This window comes from Camelus bactrianus, chromosome 24 (assembly GCF_048773025.1).
Source record: "Camelus bactrianus isolate YW-2024 breed Bactrian camel chromosome 24, ASM4877302v1, whole genome shotgun sequence".
Lineage (NCBI taxonomy): Eukaryota > Metazoa > Chordata > Mammalia > Artiodactyla > Camelidae > Camelus > Camelus bactrianus.
Genome location: NC_133562.1, coordinates 5347060 through 5366186, shown reverse-complemented (window position 1 = coordinate 5366186; position 19127 = coordinate 5347060). Strand labels below are relative to the sequence as shown.

The 19127-nt window shown below is 45.8% G+C and overlaps 1 protein-coding gene across 9 annotated transcripts in view; it reads right to left on the bottom strand.

Moving 5' to 3' along the window:
- Positions 1 to 19127, bottom strand: part of DLGAP1 (DLG associated protein 1) — a 383227-nt gene that overhangs the window by 159063 nt on the left and 205037 nt on the right. For 8 of the 9 annotated variants that reach the window (XM_074352496.1, XM_074352492.1, XM_074352497.1 and 5 more), the window contains one exon: positions 10689 to 10903. In XM_074352496.1, the coding sequence (XP_074208597.1) occupies positions 10689 to 10903 (215 nt within the window). Of the gene's footprint in view, positions 1 to 10688; positions 10904 to 11483; positions 11876 to 19127 lie in introns of those variants that run through there. The other variant, XM_074352493.1, reaches the window with a different exon arrangement.

Here is a 19127-nt window from a genome sequence, read left to right as displayed (position 1 = left end):
CTGTGCAAAGTCTTGGTTCATCTGTAAAGTAGTGTTTAAAATCAACTCTAAAATCCTTCTGAAGCCGTTGGGAGGATCAAATGAGATGTACCAAAAATACTCAGTAGACTGCTATCTACAATTATGTATCTTGAAAAATAGGCTTGGAAGCAAATGGAAATACTCCCAGTTATCAGGATGGATGATCAAGTGTATTTCCTCCTCATTGGTTTCTCTGGGTTCACAGAGAAGGTTGAAAGAGTGCTAAGGAGTTCATATGATCACTGAAGAGAACCCTTCTCCAATTCCGAAAGGAATAGTTAATGCTGGTTCGTTACAGCCACTCCCCTCCTCCCCCCAGACCTAGGAAGAACGGGACCCCCCGGGTGAACTGAGGGAAATATGCTAATGCTCGGAGCGGATGGCAATCCGAGACGTGGCTGCATCGATATTTTTAACGTGCTAACATGTACCTGCCAGACTGTGCTCTCAGCCTCCAGGTGGGCTGGCAGTGCTAAGCAGGGCTGAGAAGGAACAGGGAGCTTTCAGAGAACCACGGATGCGGAGGCAGACGGAGGGGGAGGGGTCTGAGCAAGCACAGACGGAGCCGGAGAGCCGCGGCCAGGCGTCAGGTGCCGGCGTGGCTCAGCAGCCACCGCTCACGGCTGCTCGTCAAGGCAGCACAAGCGTATAGGGGGTCGTGTGATGAGGAGTTAGCATCATTCAGCATCCCCTCTGGGTAGTGCCAAGGGCTTACAATCACTCCTTTGGGCAGCATTTGGACCCCCTTTGACACAGAAACAGAGAAAACAGGAAAGTATGTGAGAAGGCTGTAGCTACCCTAAGAAGTGTCTCTGCACAGTGCGTCCAGGTTCTTAGGAGGGAAGAGCAACAGACAAGAGGGAGAGTTAAATTCGAGAGGAAGATTGAGAAGAACGGAGACTTTCTTCGACTTTTCACCGCTGGGGTGTGAGTTCTGTTACCCTGGGAGCCCTGACTGCCGACGCGCGTCAGTGCTTAGCGCCGAGGCGGCCGGCAGTGATGGGGTGGTGGTGACAGCCAACGAGTGCGGAGCGCTGACCGCGTGCCGGGCACGGGTCTCACACGGGCTGCCTTACTGACCTCACAGGTACTCTTGAGGTGGGACTGTCACCATCCCTGTGTGACTGATGAGGAAACTGAGACATGGAATGGCTAACTGTTGTTCCCACAGTCACACATCTGGTAGTGCCAGAGCTGTGGCTTTGAACCAGATGATCTCACCCCAGTGCCTGTGCTCCTGAGCAGCATGCCGTCCTAAGTCATTTTTGAAGAACTAAATGCAGAGGAGATGGCGTCCCTGGGGTCGAGGGTGGGGAAGGGTGTAAACAAAGGCTTTGCGGCACCATGACTGCAGTTCGCCAGCTATACCCTGCTCTCCGTGTCTGAGCGCCCGGCAATATTGCACTTCTCTGCCTCTGTGAAATTAGCGTGGCCATGTAGATGGGTTTAGTGATGAAATGTGAACAAAAGCACTTCTAGGAAATAGTGCCCAGTTCACCCCAATCCCTTCCTCTGATTCAGCGGCCACGGAAGCACCTGCTGAGATCCACCTCCTGTCTTTCTGGGTATCTGAATGAATACAGTGAATGGAACCTCCTGCCAATTTGTGATGGACACATATTGTGAGCGAGAAATAAACCTTGGAGACTGCGGCTTGTTTATGAACAAAGCCTAACCTGGCCTATCCTAGCTCGTACATAAATTGGTACCAGAAATGGGGTGCTCATCTAACAGCAGTGACAAAATAACCTAAAATACGTGGCTGTGGTTTCAAGTTTTGGTGGCTGGAAGCAAGGTAATTATCAGAGGCTGGAAACACACAGATCCATTTCTGCAGTGATGAATCATTTGGTAAATTGTTGTCTGCAACAACTTGGAAGGTAGGTGACGTGACAGATGAACTCGTAACTCTAGGGGAAATAGTTGCAAAACACAGTGTTACTAGAATGTGTTGGTTTCTCTAGGAGCCTTCCACAAGGTGCTATGCAGTTTGAAATAAACTCAGAAAAGAACTGGTTACATTATAGTAGTAATGAAAGAGAATAAGCAGAGTCTGGGTGTTTGTGGATTGGGATCAGAAGAAACAACAGGTTTCAACCCAAATTGTAGAAGGTAAACCGAAGAAGGCCTCTGAGTGAGGAGGGCATGAGGAGAACTACCCCAGGTGCTGAGGTTCAGGTCAAGCGCATGCTCACCTCAGCCTGCGGTCCAAGCTTCTGAGTGGAGTGGGATGATTTAGAATGGAGATATAATTAAGTGAATCTTTTTGATGAGACAAAATGCTTCAGAGGAAAGCAGCCAGTAGGTTGATCAGCTGAGAGGATTTGAGATAGGAGAGGCCTAAGGGTAGGAAGGCAAACAAGTAGAACAGAAATGGCCTTTCATCTGCAGGGGCTCTGTGAGTGTGACGGCGGCTCATGGACCTCACTGGAAGCGATAGGTCAGAGGATGATTGCAGTCTTGAGAGAGCTATCCTGCCCCAAGGACCACAGCCCAAATGACAAGACACAGTCACGAGAGATGTTCCAGAATAGCTCTTGGCTCCAAGGAGCACGTGTTCCCCGATGTGTACTCTGGATACGGTCAAGGAGCATGATGGAAATGGGAGACTCTCCCAGGGAGCTGGGAGAGAACCAGGAGCAAGGAAGTTGCTCCGGGGAGCAGCAGTGCGGCCTCATCAAGAAACAGCGCCTCCCCCAGGGTGGCGAGCATCCTAACCAGCGGGACTGCGGCGCTGCTGTGACCAGAACACGGCTCTCCCCCATCTTCTTTTTAAATGGGAGTGTTTACCGTGGGTGGCTAGTCCTGTCCTGCGTTACATATCAGGTCTGTGGGAGACAGAGCGCTTGTCCCTTTGAGTCTGCAAGTCTCCAGATGCAGGGGAGTCACATCTGGACCAGAGGTAGTTGTTGTCGGGTGTCACCCCCGGCTGTGTAGATGTCACACATCGCCCACCCACAGGTGGTCGGCTTTGTGGTTTATAGGGCTGTAATAGGGCCAGGACAGGGCTCTGGGTTTTCTCCCCTCAGTGGTAGTGGTGGGACATGAGTATATGTTGCTTGTGGGAGGGGAAGTGAGCCCAATATTTCGCGTCCAGAGAGGCTTTGATAGCTGTTCGCACCGCTTGCCAGTGATTGTTTTGGGCCTCCACGTCCCCGGCACATGGTGAGATCGCCTCCTGTGCTCTCTTTGAAGATGGATATTGCCATGCCGCTAGCTCTTGTCCGTAAACAAGAGGAACCATTAGGACCCTGTGCTCTCGCCCGGCCTTGGTGACTCTGGGCATCTTTGCTGATGTTGTGTATCCATGACGTGGTCCTGAGTGACCACGGTGAGCTGACCTGACCCAAGATGGACATGTAGCATGAGCAAGAAGTGAAGTTTTGTTGTTGGAAGCCTCTTTGACTTAGGGGTTGTTTTGAGCTCCCAGCAGAATCTAGTCTGTCCTGACCAGCATAGGCCTGAAGCTAGCAAAACAGATCCGAAGAGCAGTCAGGAGCTCCATTTGACCGAATCACAGACTCCTTGTCCGGGGACAGCAGGGAAGAAGGTCTCAAAGGAGAGAGGAACTCTGAATGCTGCTGAGGACCACGTGTGTAGACAAAGTGGGATTCAGAAGTGACTCCTCGGTGGCCTGGTAGAAAGTCTATGGAAAGAGTCGTTGCAGAGGGAGGCTTGGGGCAGTAAGACAGAGGGGTCCGTTGCAGTCATTCGAGTGAGAGGAGGGAAGCCCTAAAGCTTGCAGGGGTGACAGGTGAGCCCCTATGTCTCAAGACTGAATTACGGAACGTGGTGGTTTGGTGGGTAGACATGGAAGAGTGAGGAAGAGAAGTGATGTCCTCAGGGAGCAGTGAATTACGTGGGTGCCTCGAAAACTCATCTTCCTGCATGTTCATCTTTTAAAAAAAAAAGAGTGACGAATCTTGGTTTCTAGAACCGTCCCCTGGGCCTTGCTCACACAGCCACGCCTCACCGGGTCACGTGAAGACGGCTCAGTTTATACACCGTACGCCACGCAATGGATGCGGGGACCGGACCTGCTGCTCCACTTGTCCCCACGGGGCTGAGCCCAGGCTCCTAAGGGGCCATCCCTTCTCCCTGTGACCTCCAGCACACAGCGCCTGCTCTGTCTCTAAATCGCCTCCGGCCTGTGGTCATGGGGCCCCTCCTTTCTTCACCCCAGGCCAGGCCTGAGTCAGGGTGCTCCCGGGGCCCCTCCTGTCCCCACTGCGGGTCTGCCTGCCGGCACTGCTGGGTCCCAGCTCGCTGCGCCGCAGCCTCCGACGTCCCCTCAGATCCGCTCTGCGCTCTCTGAATCTGCTTTGAGCGGCTCCTTGTCCCGGGCGCCCAGTTCAATTTCCTTTTCTCTTCCATTTTGAACCCTCTTTCATGTCTTTTGCGAATCTCTGCGGCCTTGAGAAATCCATCACCGCAAATGGCTTTTTACTCTCTCTGCTTTCAACCCCTGGCCTCACGTCTTCGCTCCGACACTTAGTTGACATGTAACCCTGGACAAGTTACTTAATCTCCCTAAGACAGAGACTCCTCATTTGTAAAAGGGAGAAATCTCATGTACAGAGCTGTGTTGATTAAGCAAACAAAACAAAGAAACGTAAGCCCTGAGCCCTCCCTCCGTCGGCCCGTAGAACCTCACTGAAACTTAACTCTCTCCCGTGTTTTAAACTTCCCATTCCTTCTCTCTAAAAGGCACCTGAGTTCCCTCTCATCCCTGCACCGCCCTCCAGGACACACCGGTGGTTTCTCCTCCCTGAGGTCATGATGCTGTTGGGGCCGCACACTCAGTGCAGGCTTCCTTTCAAAACAGCCTTTTCTAAAGAGCAGTTACATAGTAAGGGAGCAGGAGATGGGACAGGCTGTGACGCTCACATGCCCGTCTTGTGTGCAGAAGGGTATCCACACTCCAGAGAGAGACCTGTTTTTCAAAGCTGGGCGTGGTGATGAGGGCTGGTTACACCAGGCGATTTCTTCTACAGGGTTTGTTTATTTTGTCTTTTAATCAGGCTTTTTTTTTTTCCTAGTAAACCTAGTAAAGGTTTGAAAGGTATTTAGATAATTTGTCTACAAATAGGTCACTGAGTTTCCCTGTTTTAAATTTTCCCCATTTCTTCTTTTCTTTTTGTTGGGTGGGGGGAGTTGGGAGGAGAGAGGGGAACAGAAGAAAGTGGTCAGGGAAGGAGGGGACTATCCTGAGTTTATGTCACAGAGGATGTAAATAACACCGTTTCGAGGTGTTGGGTTGCCTTATTCTGCTCATCCTCCCTTTAAGAGCATCTGCTCTTACGTGCTGCGGTTCCGGAGGGACTGGCAGGGGAGTGATGTGAAAGCGTTCGGAGAAAACAGACAGCAAAGGGACAGAGAGACATGTCATACCACTTAGTCCAAGGAAGGAACGATGTATTGGGCTGTGTTCTTAAATATGGTTCACATCCTTAGGAAAATACAGTCACCACGCGCCCATCTTGACAGCCTGTGCCCTCTCGCTTTTCTGAGGAGAGAAGGAACGTGAGGAGCTGTGGGTGGGTGGGAATGTGAAGAAATGGCAGAGGACATGGTGGGTCTAGAGCAGAAAAGAGGAGAAGGAAACTTAGACAAAGATAACCAAAACAAGAGGCTCCAGCAAGAGGCTGGATTTCAGGTTCCTGGTGGAGAACTGACTCACTGTAAATCTCCAGAATCAAAGCTGAAGAACACGCCACCTGTCTCTTCTCAGATTATTGTGTTTACCAATACTGCTTTCTTTTGTCTTTAAACTGTGACCTGCCGGTGTTTTGTGCATCATCCTTCTGACTATACTGTGCTGGCAGTGTCCTTGGAGACCACGGAGACAAGGGACAGCACCTCGTGGGGTGGCTGGTCAGTGAGAAGTGTGGGTGAAGCTCTGTGTGGAAGTCTGTGCTCAGGAGGAAGGATGCTGGGATCCATTAATGCTGGGATCAGCTAATGCTGTCTGCCACGGGCCTGGGGTGGGTCTGAGAGGAAGCCATTTAAGCGAAGAGCACAAGACCCTCATTTAAATCAGAAAGGCTGGCTCACAGATGTCAGGCCAGTTGCCAGAAGCCACAGAGCTATTTATTACTGCACCAGTTTATTTTTTAAAAAGTTTTGGGATCAGAAAAAAAATGATTTAGAGGATTAACCATCCTGAGAATGAAAAACTATCTGCCTTCAAGACATTTAGGATTGAAAAGAAATCTTCCTGAAGCCTTTTGTTAGACACTTTCTCAGCACTGCTGGGAGCCCTGACTGGTCCTCTCCAGAGCCAGACAGGCGCAGAAGCCTGGGGCCCCTTCACAGCAGTTCCAGAGGTGTTTGAAAGTCTGTAATATTAGACATTATTTTTTCCAGGAGAAAATTTTCCTTCGTGCTTGGATGAAGGGATAAAGAACTATGAGGAGATTTTAAGGTGTTATTTGCCTAGGATTAATGGGCATTTATTCGAATTTAACTTTAGAATCTTTTAAATGACAGCTCACTTAATGCTGTAGATACATCTATTTTAAGTTCTTTTTACAGTCTATTGAAGAACAGTCCTAGGTGGGACTCGGACACGGCTTTAACTAATCATGGTAGCAGACAGTAGTCTCCTTTCCAGAATAAATAGCGTATTAAAGCGAATCCAAGAAAAAGACTTAAATCCTTCATCAGAGCCAAGCTCTGGAGACCTGCTTTGAGGGAACTCGAGACCCCACCCCTCGCCTACTTGCCTGAGAATTTACTATTAAATATTCAGAAGTTCTTTTTGAAAATACGAATATTCTTGGGTGTGATGCCATTTCAAGTTCCTTGTTAGTTAATAACAAAGCAAGAAGGAGAAGCTAGCGGTGAGGGGAGATTTGTTAGCAGCTGTAGAAGAGGAGGGGGTGAGAGAAACAATAGTCCTCAGGGAGTAGCTGCGGGAGTTCTGCAGCCCCAAGGCGGAGTTCCTTGTCGCCAGACTCCTCCTGACTCTAGAATGTTCCACTGACCCTAGGCCTTATAGATCTGAAGACCTAATCACTGGCATTAAAGAGCTGATGAAAACCAGCCTCAGAAAGAAGCCCTCAAGATACCTTTGGAAACTAGAAGAAGGAAAAGAAAAAGGAAAAACAATGTAAGAAAGTGTAGAGGAGCCTTCTCGCTACAACTTCAGCTAGAAGATGGGAGCTGAGAACCTCAAACAAAATGTTGGCCCCATCTCACTGGGCTAATTTTAGTTATCTCGGTTCATGGCTATGATTCATCCTTAAAGCTGTGAATTGCTGAGGAGGAAGGAGGAAGAAAAAATGACTTAAATGTCAAAGAAGTAGGAACAAAAATACAGTTTTCTTTTTTAAGGGAACTAGAGTTCCAGAATATGGGGATCTTTTTTCTCCTGAGGGATAGAATGCAGCAAACTTCTAGAAAAATAATGAATTCCAGTCAAAACATCGTCAAGAAATAAAAGACCTGATTACGTGTTATGGCATGTTTGACTCTTTGCCTTCATGGTGTAATTTTCCCTTGTCTCCTTGAATCCCATTGAACTAGAAATCGCTAATAATCATATGTAGTTGAGTATGATGGCGGCTTAGTATGTAGACTGTGATGAGAAATGGAACTTCTAAAGCAGATGAGGGAGAGATGAATGGAGACACACAGAAGGATGAGAAAGAAGTCTGGGGGTGGGATGGGAGCTCAGAGAAGAATGGTATGTTTGATGGTGAGATGCTGTCTTGCCTACTAAAGAAAAGAGGGCAGAGAGAGAGAGGAGAATACCATGCGATACCACTTGCATGGAATCTAAAAAAATGATACAAGTGGACTTATTTACAAAACAGAAACAGACTCACAGACATAGAAAACAACCTTATGGTTACCAGAGGGGAAAGGAGAGGGGGGAGGGATAAACTGGGAGTCTGGGATTTGCAGATTCTAACTACTATATATAAAATAGATAAACAAGGTCCTGCTGTAGAGCACAGGGAACCATATTCAATATCCTGTAATAGCCTATAATGAAAAAGAATATGAAAGTATATATATACATGTATGACTGAATCACCATGCTGTACACCAGAAATTAACACAACATTGTAAACCGACTATACTTCAATTAAAAAAATTAATAGAGGGCAACAGAGATAGTTTGGTGAAATTTCATCCTTAGAAAAGAAAAAAGTTATTCAGTGTGGTAGGTGTCCCCTAGTAAACTGGTTACCCTTTGGCGTTTTCCATAGGTTTGGAGGAAGACAGTAGTGGTCACTGCTCCTGCACTCAGCTCGGGGGCTGATTTCCCTGCCCCAGGCACCCGACCCCTCTGCCATCAGTCTAGCTATTACCTATGTGTTTGCCTTTCTCTGCTCTTAAAACTTAAATATATATATATAATATATAATGGTTGTAAAAATAGGTTCCAGGACATTAAAGGAAGATAATACCATGTGGTCCAATGACTTCAGAGCTGATTCCTCACAGTCCTGAAGCTACTGAGGAGACTGGCCCCAGAAGTGACTGTGGATGTTGACTTTTGCATCTACCCTCGTCCACAGCTCCTCAGAGAGCTCTCTGCGCCCTCCTCACGGCTCTGCTCCTTTCTCGTCTCCTCATTCCTGGTTTGACTGTGAGCGGTGGGAGCCATTGAAGCTCATCACCCAAGACCCAAGTGTCATTCAGCTGATGTGACAAACTCATCCCCATAGAGGAACTAAGGGCAGACGCCGGGGGTGGGAGAGACTCTGGACGTGGCAGAGTCCCCACCGCTTGGTTTGCAGATGAGGAAACTGAGGTCTTGGAGGTCCAAGTGACTTTCTTGCCCAGAGCATTCCCCTTTTTGCATCTTCTGGAAGATGTCAATTATCCCCATGGCTGTGACTCCCTCTCTAGTGGAGAGAGGCTTCAAAGTCCATGGAAGACGTTTGCCAAATGGCCTTTGGCCACCCTTTTTTCACAGCTCCTTCACCCACTGCCTTTATTCCCAATCCAGTCCTTTTCAGACTTGGTATATTGAACTTCCTGAGCCCTTGTGAGGTGGGCCAACGTGCCGTGAAGACGTGTTACTTTTCATCCCTATGATCATCTTGGACTTTGTGTGGCAGGGTTATGGGTTAAACTGTGCTGCCCACATAGACAGGTCCGAGTCCTAACGTCTGCTGCCCGCGCACATGACCGTATGTGGAAATAGGGTCTTTGCGGATTTAATCAAGTTAAAGACAGGTCGTTAGGGAGGGTCCTGACCCAACACGACTGATGCCAGAAGGAGACAGCCGTGTGGAGACACAGAAGGGAGAAGGCTGTGCGACAGCACGGGCGGGGGTGGAGGTGCTGCAGCGCGAGCCGAGGGGTGCGAGGACCGGCTGCCCGCCAGGGGCTGGGAAGAGGCGAGCGAGGCTGCTGCTCTCCAGGCTTCGCAAGGAGCCCGGCCCTGCCGACACTTTGAGTTCAGACTTCCACCTCCCAGAACGGTGAAAGAATACATTTGTACTGTTCCAAGTTCACAGGGCTTCGTTAGTTTCACTAGGACACTAACACCCACAGTAAGAAAGGTGAAGAGAAAGGGTGACTGGCAATCACTGAAGGAAAGAAAGGAAAGCTGCTTTCCACGGATTGGTTTGCTCATGTCATTGGTGCTCATTTTTCATTGAAATAATTCCAAGTGGTGCCACGTGACCCTTTGCAAAAAAATTCATGAGGGGACTTTCCCTGTCTTTAAAATATTATGTCGTTTGTTGTTTAAATAAATTTCCATCATAGAATAGGCAGCTGTGTTTTTAGTATCCTAGATCAATAATCTAGTTTGTTCTCCTTAATCCGGTCTTTTTCTATTTATTTTGTCTTATAATATCTTATTTTGTAATGTAATATAAATGCATGAATAGAAATATGTATTTCCTCAAACTATGGAATCAAAGACATTAAAAAAAATACAATTATCCATACTATGTTCTTCAGTCCAAATGATGACCCACATGACAATCTGTTCTAAGGCTCTGATTTGCTCTCCATAAATAATGTTAAAAATTAAATCAGGCTTTACTTATGATAATCAATTTCAGTAGTTTTTTTTGTAATGCTGTTCTCTTTACAAATAGTGCAAAGGGAAGTAAGGACTGCTTAGAGTCATATTTTTCAAAGCAAAAAAAGATAATTTTTAAGGTCTCACAAATTATAATACACCTTGGGCGTCCAAATTTAAAAACATGTATCAAGAACTTTCACGTATTACCCAATTTTAAGTGTGTAGCCACATTCTGCAACCTTCTCCAGGATAATCTACTCTGTTTTATTACTCAATCATCTGGAAAATGCAAGACTTTTGTAAGGAAGCATTGCCTTGCAGATTTAGTGGCTAAACAAATGTCCCAGAGTAGGGATACAGAGATTGTCTCATTGATCAGAAATCTTAATTCTTTTCAGAAGCCATTCTGGAATGTTTCAGACTCTTCCTGGAGGTTGGAGGTTCAGTCTGTGCTCTATGCAGGGCACACCTGGATGCTCAGGTCTTTGCAGGCACTGGGGCAGAGGAGTCAGAACAATAGACCAATGTCAAAATCAGCAGACCACTCAGCACACCACCCTGCACCACCTGCAGGGTGTTTTCTGCCCTACTCACTCTAGGAGTGGCAGGCTTCCACCCTCGGAGGTAACACCAGGAACTGGACTAGCGGAAGGAGAGTGCTGGGAACACTTACTTGAGTGTGGTGAGCTCTGTAAGGGATGGCTGCGTGGCCTTGAGATAGCTTTCTCTCCGTGCAGCGACTTTGGGAGACGGCTTAGGACTCGTGTCTGAGTCGCCGCTGTCTTCATCCCCCATGGCCTTGATGTAGCTGCCGCTCCGCATTCTTCGGCAGGGAATTTCATCGTCTTTACCCCGAGGGGTGTACCCTGTCCACTCGTCCTGCGGGACCTGTGCAGATATAAAACAGATCGTTCCTTCATTGTAAAAGTCTACACCCTTCTTTGCTTTCCTGACTCTGAACGTGGGTAACACAGCTAATGCTCTAAAGCTTTAGATGTTCACTTTTTAATAATAGTGTTTTACTATAATCGGTTGGAAAGTATTTTGAATACATGCAAATCTATGTCTCAGTCTTTGAGAAAACCTGTGTACTAGGAAAAATTAGAACCATAAGCTCTGATTCACTTAGACTTCTCAGTTTTCTCATGCTGGAAAGAATTGTCAGGCATACAAATGCCCCTGGAGAGCAGTTTTAGTTGGGCTTTTCAATTATTTGTTTTCAATTGATATTTAAAATTCAAGAACATTTCTGTTTTGTTGGTACACCTTCCCTGCACCTTCCACCTCAAGCATCTTTTATCCAGTCTTGCTTCCTCCTAAACCAGTGGTCTATACCTGCTGCAGTCACTTCGCGATCGCTTATTCTTTTTGAACCCCTCTTAATTTGGATCCAGCCTCCACAGATTGCTGAAAACACACTACCTGTTGAGACTTCCTCCCCTTTTGGCTTTCTGCTTCCTCTACTTACCTGACACAGGCACTCCTTATCTGAATTGTCCTTTTCTTCTTGCTTTGCTGGGTCCTGCTCCAAATCCCTAATTGTAGGTACCGCGCAAGGTACTGTTCTCTGTACACTGCTCATTTTTCTTTCTACAGTGGTTTCCTTTGAGTTCAGCAGGGTACCACCCTCTGCTATAGGGAGTTTCTTTCTGACCTGTTTTTTTCAGCCCTTAGATTTTCCCAGTTCAGTGTGGACTCAGCCTAGGATCTTGTTCCTTCTCCATTTGGTAAAAGAAATACAAAATAACAACCACTCTTTTGATCCACTAAAAACACTGCACAGGGCTTAATTAAAAGAGACCAGAAAACGGAGGCTGGTTCTTGCCCTCATCAGGTTTAGAGATGAGAAGACAAAGCATAAATAGATCTGGGAAGAGTTCCCAGTCAGCATGTTAGTGAGTTTCAGATGTGCTGCTGTAAACGGAACATGCACTCAAGAGAAACTAGAAACAGGAGTTACGGGTCGTGGTGATGGGAAAGGAGGGTCTGGGAAGGGCTCCCTAGGACTGGCCAGGTTTGCAATGCGAAGGTAAAAAGGTATTTAATATTTTCATGATAACTGTTTACTGATTATCCATTAAGTAACACAGGGTTTCATTATTAACGTTTAGCTGTGCTAAGCAATTTGCTTATAGGCTCTTATTTCATCAATAAACAACTCTGTATTTTTCTGTATTTCTCAGATGAGAGGTGGAAGCTCAGAGAGCTTATGAAATCTGCCAGAGGACACACGGGGCTGATAAATGGCAGCACTGGGGTTCAAAGCATTTTTGGTTTCACTCAAAGATCAGTTTACTTAATCTAAACTTTATGATTTATAACATATGAATTTTGGGGGTGCGTACAGCTCAGTGGTAGAGCGCATGCTTAACTTGCATGAGGTCCTGGGTTCCGTCCCCAGTACGTCCATTAAAAAATGAAAATATGAATTTTAAATCCAAAGTGTTAATAAAACTGTCCATAATGACAGAGTAGACTTAGATTCTAAACGTTAGAAACTCTAGGAACTGAGAACAGATATTCCACTAAAAAAAAAGCACTATTCTTTCCTCCTTAACTTGTAAATTTATCTAATTTGAGAGCAAATATCTAGAAGCATCAGACCAGAGAGATGCCCCTGAAAAGTGGGTTGTAGGTTTTAATACTGAAAACGACCAATCACGTTGGCTTAAGCTTCACTATGCAGCTTTTTAAATTTAACAAACTCTTCATTTGTCTCCTGTGTGCAGGCACTGTTCTCAAAGCATTAGAGATGTTAACTCATTTGATCCACACAGCTGAGGGGCAGTATTATTATTATGCCCATTTTACAAATGAGGAAACTGAGGTTATGTAACTCGCCCAAAGTCCCAGCTACAAAGGGGCACCGTTCCAACCCAGCAGCGCCTGGGGTCTGGCTGTGAGGCTGGTAGATGCTATCTCCCTTTCTAGGCTATGATCTTGTGGCACCTACAGAACTGAACACAGTCCCGCGACACCTTCGTAATCTATCACGTCTGATCCATTCGCCGTTTGTTAATTATGGTAGTAACAAGGTAGAGTTTTTGCTATTTTAGCTAAAAAGCATCAACATCACCATAGCAACAAGAGAGATTTCTTAGGGAAATTATAAATGTTGAGAACAGTCTTGTTTTCCTTCAGTTGGCTGGTGAGTCACTGCAAAGATATGATCGTGTTCAGAACCTCATTATTGGCTTAGCAATTTGATAAATTAAGTTGGTACCGCCAAGGGTCATGGCTGCTGCAGCCCACACCTGCCGTTTCTCAGTACTGATGCACAGTTCATAAGCGTTGCTCTCTGAAATATGGCAGACACTAATAACAGACTTATGAATTCGTGTCACTTGTGAAACAAAACATGGCAAATTTCTGTGTATTTTTCAGAGTTAATGGTAGCTACTTGGGCTTTTACTAGAAACAGGCTGCAACCGTTGCTAAGGGAACCAGCTGGGAAGTATTTAATTTGTATATGTTTCAACTGTATTTTTCAAATGATGGCAGCTAGGAGTTTATGGAAATGATTTACATTGGAATGGAATTTAAAAATTAATATGTTATTTATTCATACATCTCAAAGTGGCTTACAATAAATGACCTGTAAAATAATATAGAAAATTTAAAGAAACAGAAAATCAAGACCTCAGAGAAGAAAAATACTGTTGCTGAACAGTAAGGGACAGCAAAGTCCCTGTAATAGAGCGCAATTTTTATTACCTTAAACTCAAGAAGGAGACATGGAGGTCGGTTACATCATTTTCAAATAATGCACACTGGCTTGTTCAGGGGCCAGAGTGTGAAATGTTCCTCCCTCTGGATTGGAAAGAAAGGAGACCATTCTGCAGCTGCTACTGTGCTCTAGTCAAGGTTGCCGTGTCTTTCAGCATCAGTTGTACAGAGAGAAGAGATTTAGGGAAATCCAAAGAAAAAATTATCCTCGCAGCTATCAGAGAAAGCCTTCATGTTAGTGGTCCTAGTGGCTTACGGTGATGGACGTCTTAGCAAGAAAGGAGCAGACGGAAGACCAGCCTGGGCCCATGTTGATGACAGGCGGGCCAGATGTCCTGCTTGTCTGCACAAGCTTAGCAGGGCGGTGAGACCCAACAAGTGTTCAGGAAACAGCAAGAAAATCAGTCTAACAAGTCAGTTCAACAACAGTTATAGGTTAGAGAAAAGTGAGATTGTTTGCTTTTTGATGCAGACATTTAAGCACCAAAACTCCAATGGAGAACTTGATTTTTGAGAAGACGAAATGAGGATCAGTGTGTGTTTTTCTGTTTTGGAAATAGCCGGGCTCTGACTTAAATCACATGCGGTGGTTCAGGAGTACAGAGGACCTACCTCCGACCAAGGAATGACCATCAGCAGGTGCCATCATCCTCTAAGTACAGGATGAGGATGCTTTCTGAGATGAAATGCTGCCGTGGGCACTGACTGATGAGCCGATCATGCCAGCTACAGTCTATGCAGGCACTGAAGAGGAGAAAATTAAATGCCACCTGTGGAGGCATGCTTACATGCTTGCATTCTGTGTGTCCCTCCCCACCTGTCTCCTGGTCTCCCTTCTTCCTTCACTTCTGCAAGTATTTTTGGCTTGCTCACTTTCCAGCCATGCTCTGGGTGCCAGGAATGTGCAGCAGGGAACAACACAAACACTGATCCCATGCTGTGGAGCGTACATTCCAGAAGGAGAGCCGGAAGAGATGGATGATAGACAACCATGCCCGTAAATGAACAAGACCGTTTCAGAAACCATAAATGCCATTAGGAAAGGAAGACGGGGTGATGTGACAAAGGAGTTGGAGGAGAACTCCTTTAGCCTGTGCCTCTGAGAAGCCACCAGCAAGAAGTAACGTCTAAGAGGAGATGACATCCGAGCAAAGGAGCTGGGGAAGAGCCTCAGGCAGAAAACTCAGCCAGTGCCCAGTGTCCAGAGTAGGGACGAGCTTCATGTGACTGAAGCCCAGGAAGGAAGATGCCCTGGTAGGGGGAGAGGACTGACCAAGAGGGAAGTAACAAGAGGAGAGGCTGGGGGCCGGGGCCAGGTCACGCAGGGTCTTGTATGCCCTTCTCAAGTCTTCCTTCAAGGCTGACCTCAACAATCCCAAAGCTCCCTCCGACCACTCCATCCTAAATCCATCTTCTTCATGAAATCTAGAGCACTTATCAGCTATGTAAGGGGTCAGCTGCACTGTAGTTCACAGGTGAAATCCAGCTTGCCCTCTGCATTTGTAAATAAAGTTTTATTGGCACACAGCCATGCCCGCACAGGAGGTACTGACGGTGACTAGTTTAGAGTTGTAAGGGCAGAGTTGTACACTTGTGATGGAGACTGGATGGCTCCAAACCCGATCCACACGTTCCTCCTGAGTACTTAATTTGCATAACCAGACAGCGGCATCTGCATACATGCCTGGTTTCAGGGGTCTCTGTGTCATCTCTCCAAGGACTCGGTAAGTGAGCTGAAACTGGGGAAAGGAGCAGAACTGCTGAAGGGCTGGGGGCGTGGGCTCTGCAGCTAGATTCCTGCTGGACCACTCAACAGGGACGTTTGGGGGCTGGTGAATTAAATTCTCTGTGCCTCCATTTCCTGGCCTGTTTCCTACCCCATGAAGTTGTGCCTGGATTCAATGAAGTGATGACCACAAGCACGCAGGATGTGCTCAGTAAAGGTCTGCTGCCTGGGAATTCTGCACTTGGCACTCCATGGAGCGCACAGACGCTGCCTGGTGATGGATGGCGTGGGCTTTCCAAGAAGACTCTCATGCCTGCTTTCAGTTTTCTGGTGACAGAAGGGCAGAAATAATTGAAATATATTAAGCAACAAACTCAAATTCCTTATATACTGCCTACTCCCTTCATTTTTAAGCGAGAGTGGCCCATGAGGAAATCCTCTACAGCCCTGCCCTGGGGACCCACTTCCATTCTGCATGACGGAGAGGGGAACCTGCTTGCTTGGGTCACCTGAAGCTTGGCTGGCTTCCCAGTGATCCACTCTCAAGTGACTCCTTTTTGGTCACAAAGCAGACGTCTTAGGGAAAAAGAAACCTCTGTGGGAACTATTTTTGTATTTGGAGTTTTTTGTTGTGTTTTAAAGAAACCTTGACCTGAGACCTATGCATTCCAGATGTATGAGAACTGCTGAGGCCAACAGCTGGCAGTCAGGGAGACTCCAGGCTGCATGAAGTCTCTGCTCTGTGCAGCTCTTGGTCACAGTGGTGGGGGGCAGGATGAAAAAGGAAAAGAGGGACAAGCTTTTTACTGTTTACCTCACTACTTCTAGGCCTGGTACAATGTCAGAAACATAATAGATTTCTGCGTAAACGTGCCACTGAATGAGTTAATAAATTCCAACACAAATTTGCTTTCACCCTCTGTGTGTGACCTTGAATGAGTCACTTCACCTCTTTGACTCAGTTTTCCCATCTGTAAAATGGGGATAATAATAGATTGATCATGAATAGAGGTAATGTGTGTGAATATAGCTTGTGAATGTCAAAGCACCATAAAAATCTGAGACTAAAGTTTAAAAATCTGCTTCTTCATGGCTACTTTTGAAGTGTGGCCAGCTACAAGTATCTTGGGATTTAAAAGCAGTGATATTTTAACTAACATCCTTCTAAGCATTAAAGTAGATATTCTAGTATAAGAATATAAAAATAAATGGAATATATATGTACCTCTATGTAAAAATAGAAAAGTCTCAAATATATGAAAATTAAAAATATTATACATTTTGGAATAATGAAATTTGTAAATAATACAAATTTTATAGTATATATATATATTCTGTAGTAAGAATTGGCTCTCCTAAATTGGCCCACAGACTCAAAAATGTATTTCTCTCTCTTCTAAGATCTTTAGAAGTGGGTATCTTCTCTTGCTGCCAATTTTTTTTTCCTTTTTAGCCTTCCCCAAACTCAATTGAAAGAGGGTCACACTAGTTCTGGGAGACCTAAAGCTGTAATAAGCTAGGAATCCACAGGGAACCTTTAAAATGGTATGATTCAAGGTAATTCCTTCCATCTGAATGTCTCGAACACTTTGCTGATTTTTTTGTTGGGGGAGGTCCTATCCCCACTTGGTTAATAAAGTTTCCCATCTTCATCTTTCCCCTAAGATCCAAATGCCACATTTTATTCAGTCTAAGATGCCAGTGCAAACACCCCAATATTTTTTTGTACCACTAGGAAAGAAACAATCACCACCAATTAAATTCTGACACTCTGTAGATTATATGAGCCATTCCAGTATCAAAGACGCTACATGTGAAAAATATGGGTCTCAGGAATCCATCAAGAAGCCTTTTAAAGACTATGTGCAAAAATAAGAACAAGGATGGGGTAATCCGGGATAGCAGTGCTGGCACCGTATGTTCCTGTTTCTTGGTGATCAAATTAATAACAGCATTCACCTCTGTTAGGCTTTTGCAAAAAACATAAGTTCACATAATGTCTCATGGTCCTTACAACTATTTCGAAGGATAAGAAGAGTAAGTGTTACCATCTCAGCTTGTTAAATAAAGAAACTGAAGTCCAGGGAGGTTAGTAGCAGGTCTAGGGTGACACTGCCCAAAGGAGGATCTGCCATGCACAGTCCAGGGAATTTTTCCCTCTGTATTTAGATCTTGGCTGTTTTGTAGCAACTGTCATCTTATGATCACCTAATGAACACATATTTCAGGTAGGACAATAACTTTTTAGAGTTTTAACGTCTGTCTGGAGGAAAAAAAGTAGTAAAGAATTACATGCCTTGAAATTAATGTGATAAGAAATACTAATGCAGACATGGGAAGTCTTACTTTAAAAAGGCTCTTTCAAAGCACATGTGGTTTGAGTCTCTGCGTTGGCTTAACTGCTGTCACAAAGTGTAACTCAATGTAGATGGACACTCTGTGCCAATGATGGTCAGAGAGATGATGGCTGGGTGTCTGGGAGATGAAGCCATGTGTGAGTGACTCCTGGGGAGCGGATTATCTCAGGATGGGAACGTTGGATGGTGAGGTTTGGAGTAATGAAAATGCGTGAGATTTTGGGAAATCTGAGAGCCACAAAAGGAATGCAGACACTTAGAAAGCCGGGACAGCTGGAATGGAGCATGGGCCCTGACATCTCCCAGGGGAGGCCGGTGCAAATCTGTGAGCAGTCCTGGACCGCAGGGGTGTGGGAGGAGAACGCTGAAACCGAAGGCTGAGGTGAGATTTTTAAAGCAAAGTTCTATTTCATCAGGAACCAGAGAAGCTGGGAGAAATAACTGCGGCATTTGGTTGATTAGGTAGAAATAAAGATGATAACAGCAAGGAAGAGCTGTGGCTGAAACAGTGGGCATCAAAAATAGGTTTACATTTGCAAGGCGCCCCCTCGGCAGCTGGTGATTTCTTCAACAATTGGTTATTTCAAGTAAAACAACCAGGAAAACGAGGGCACTTGGCTCTGGCTGAGGGGGCTGACCTCTTTGGCCTTTCCTGTGCTTCACCCGGAAGGGAATTATGAGAAGGAAAACCTGAATGTACAAAAGGAGAGCTAGGGAGCTGAGATTTACAGAATAATCTCACGTTTATAGAATAATCTCAAAGGGCTGGAAGTGAAACCTACACTACTCCGTTTTAATCTGTCCAGCAGTGCTGTGAATTAGGCATTCCAGTTTCCATTCTCCAGCTGTAAAACTGAGACTCAGAAAGCTGGAATGACTTGCCCAAGGTCATCATAACCAGTAGGAGTCTGCATTTGTCTGATACCAAAGCTTGTAATGCTATCACCCTGCCTCTGATGAATGTACACTGATTGACTGCAGATAAACTTAAAAAAAAAAAAACCAGAAACAAAAAACGGAGGGCATGCTCCCAAGCTCTGTGTTTTTTAAAAATGCTAACTATTGAAATAAGCATATGATCTTGTCCCTTATTTGCTAGCAGGGATGAAAGCGTTTAAAATCATAAAAACGGAAAGCAATCATGAGGTCAGACAGCGTTCGCTGGCTCGCCCTCTCCTGGCGCCTCGCCAACCGTGGTGGTTAGGTTTTGCGTAAACGCATGTGGGGTGTGAGGACACCTGTAGGGCAGCCACCCTCTCAAGGAAAAAACACCCCGGTGTTTTTTCGGCATTTGTGAGGCTTC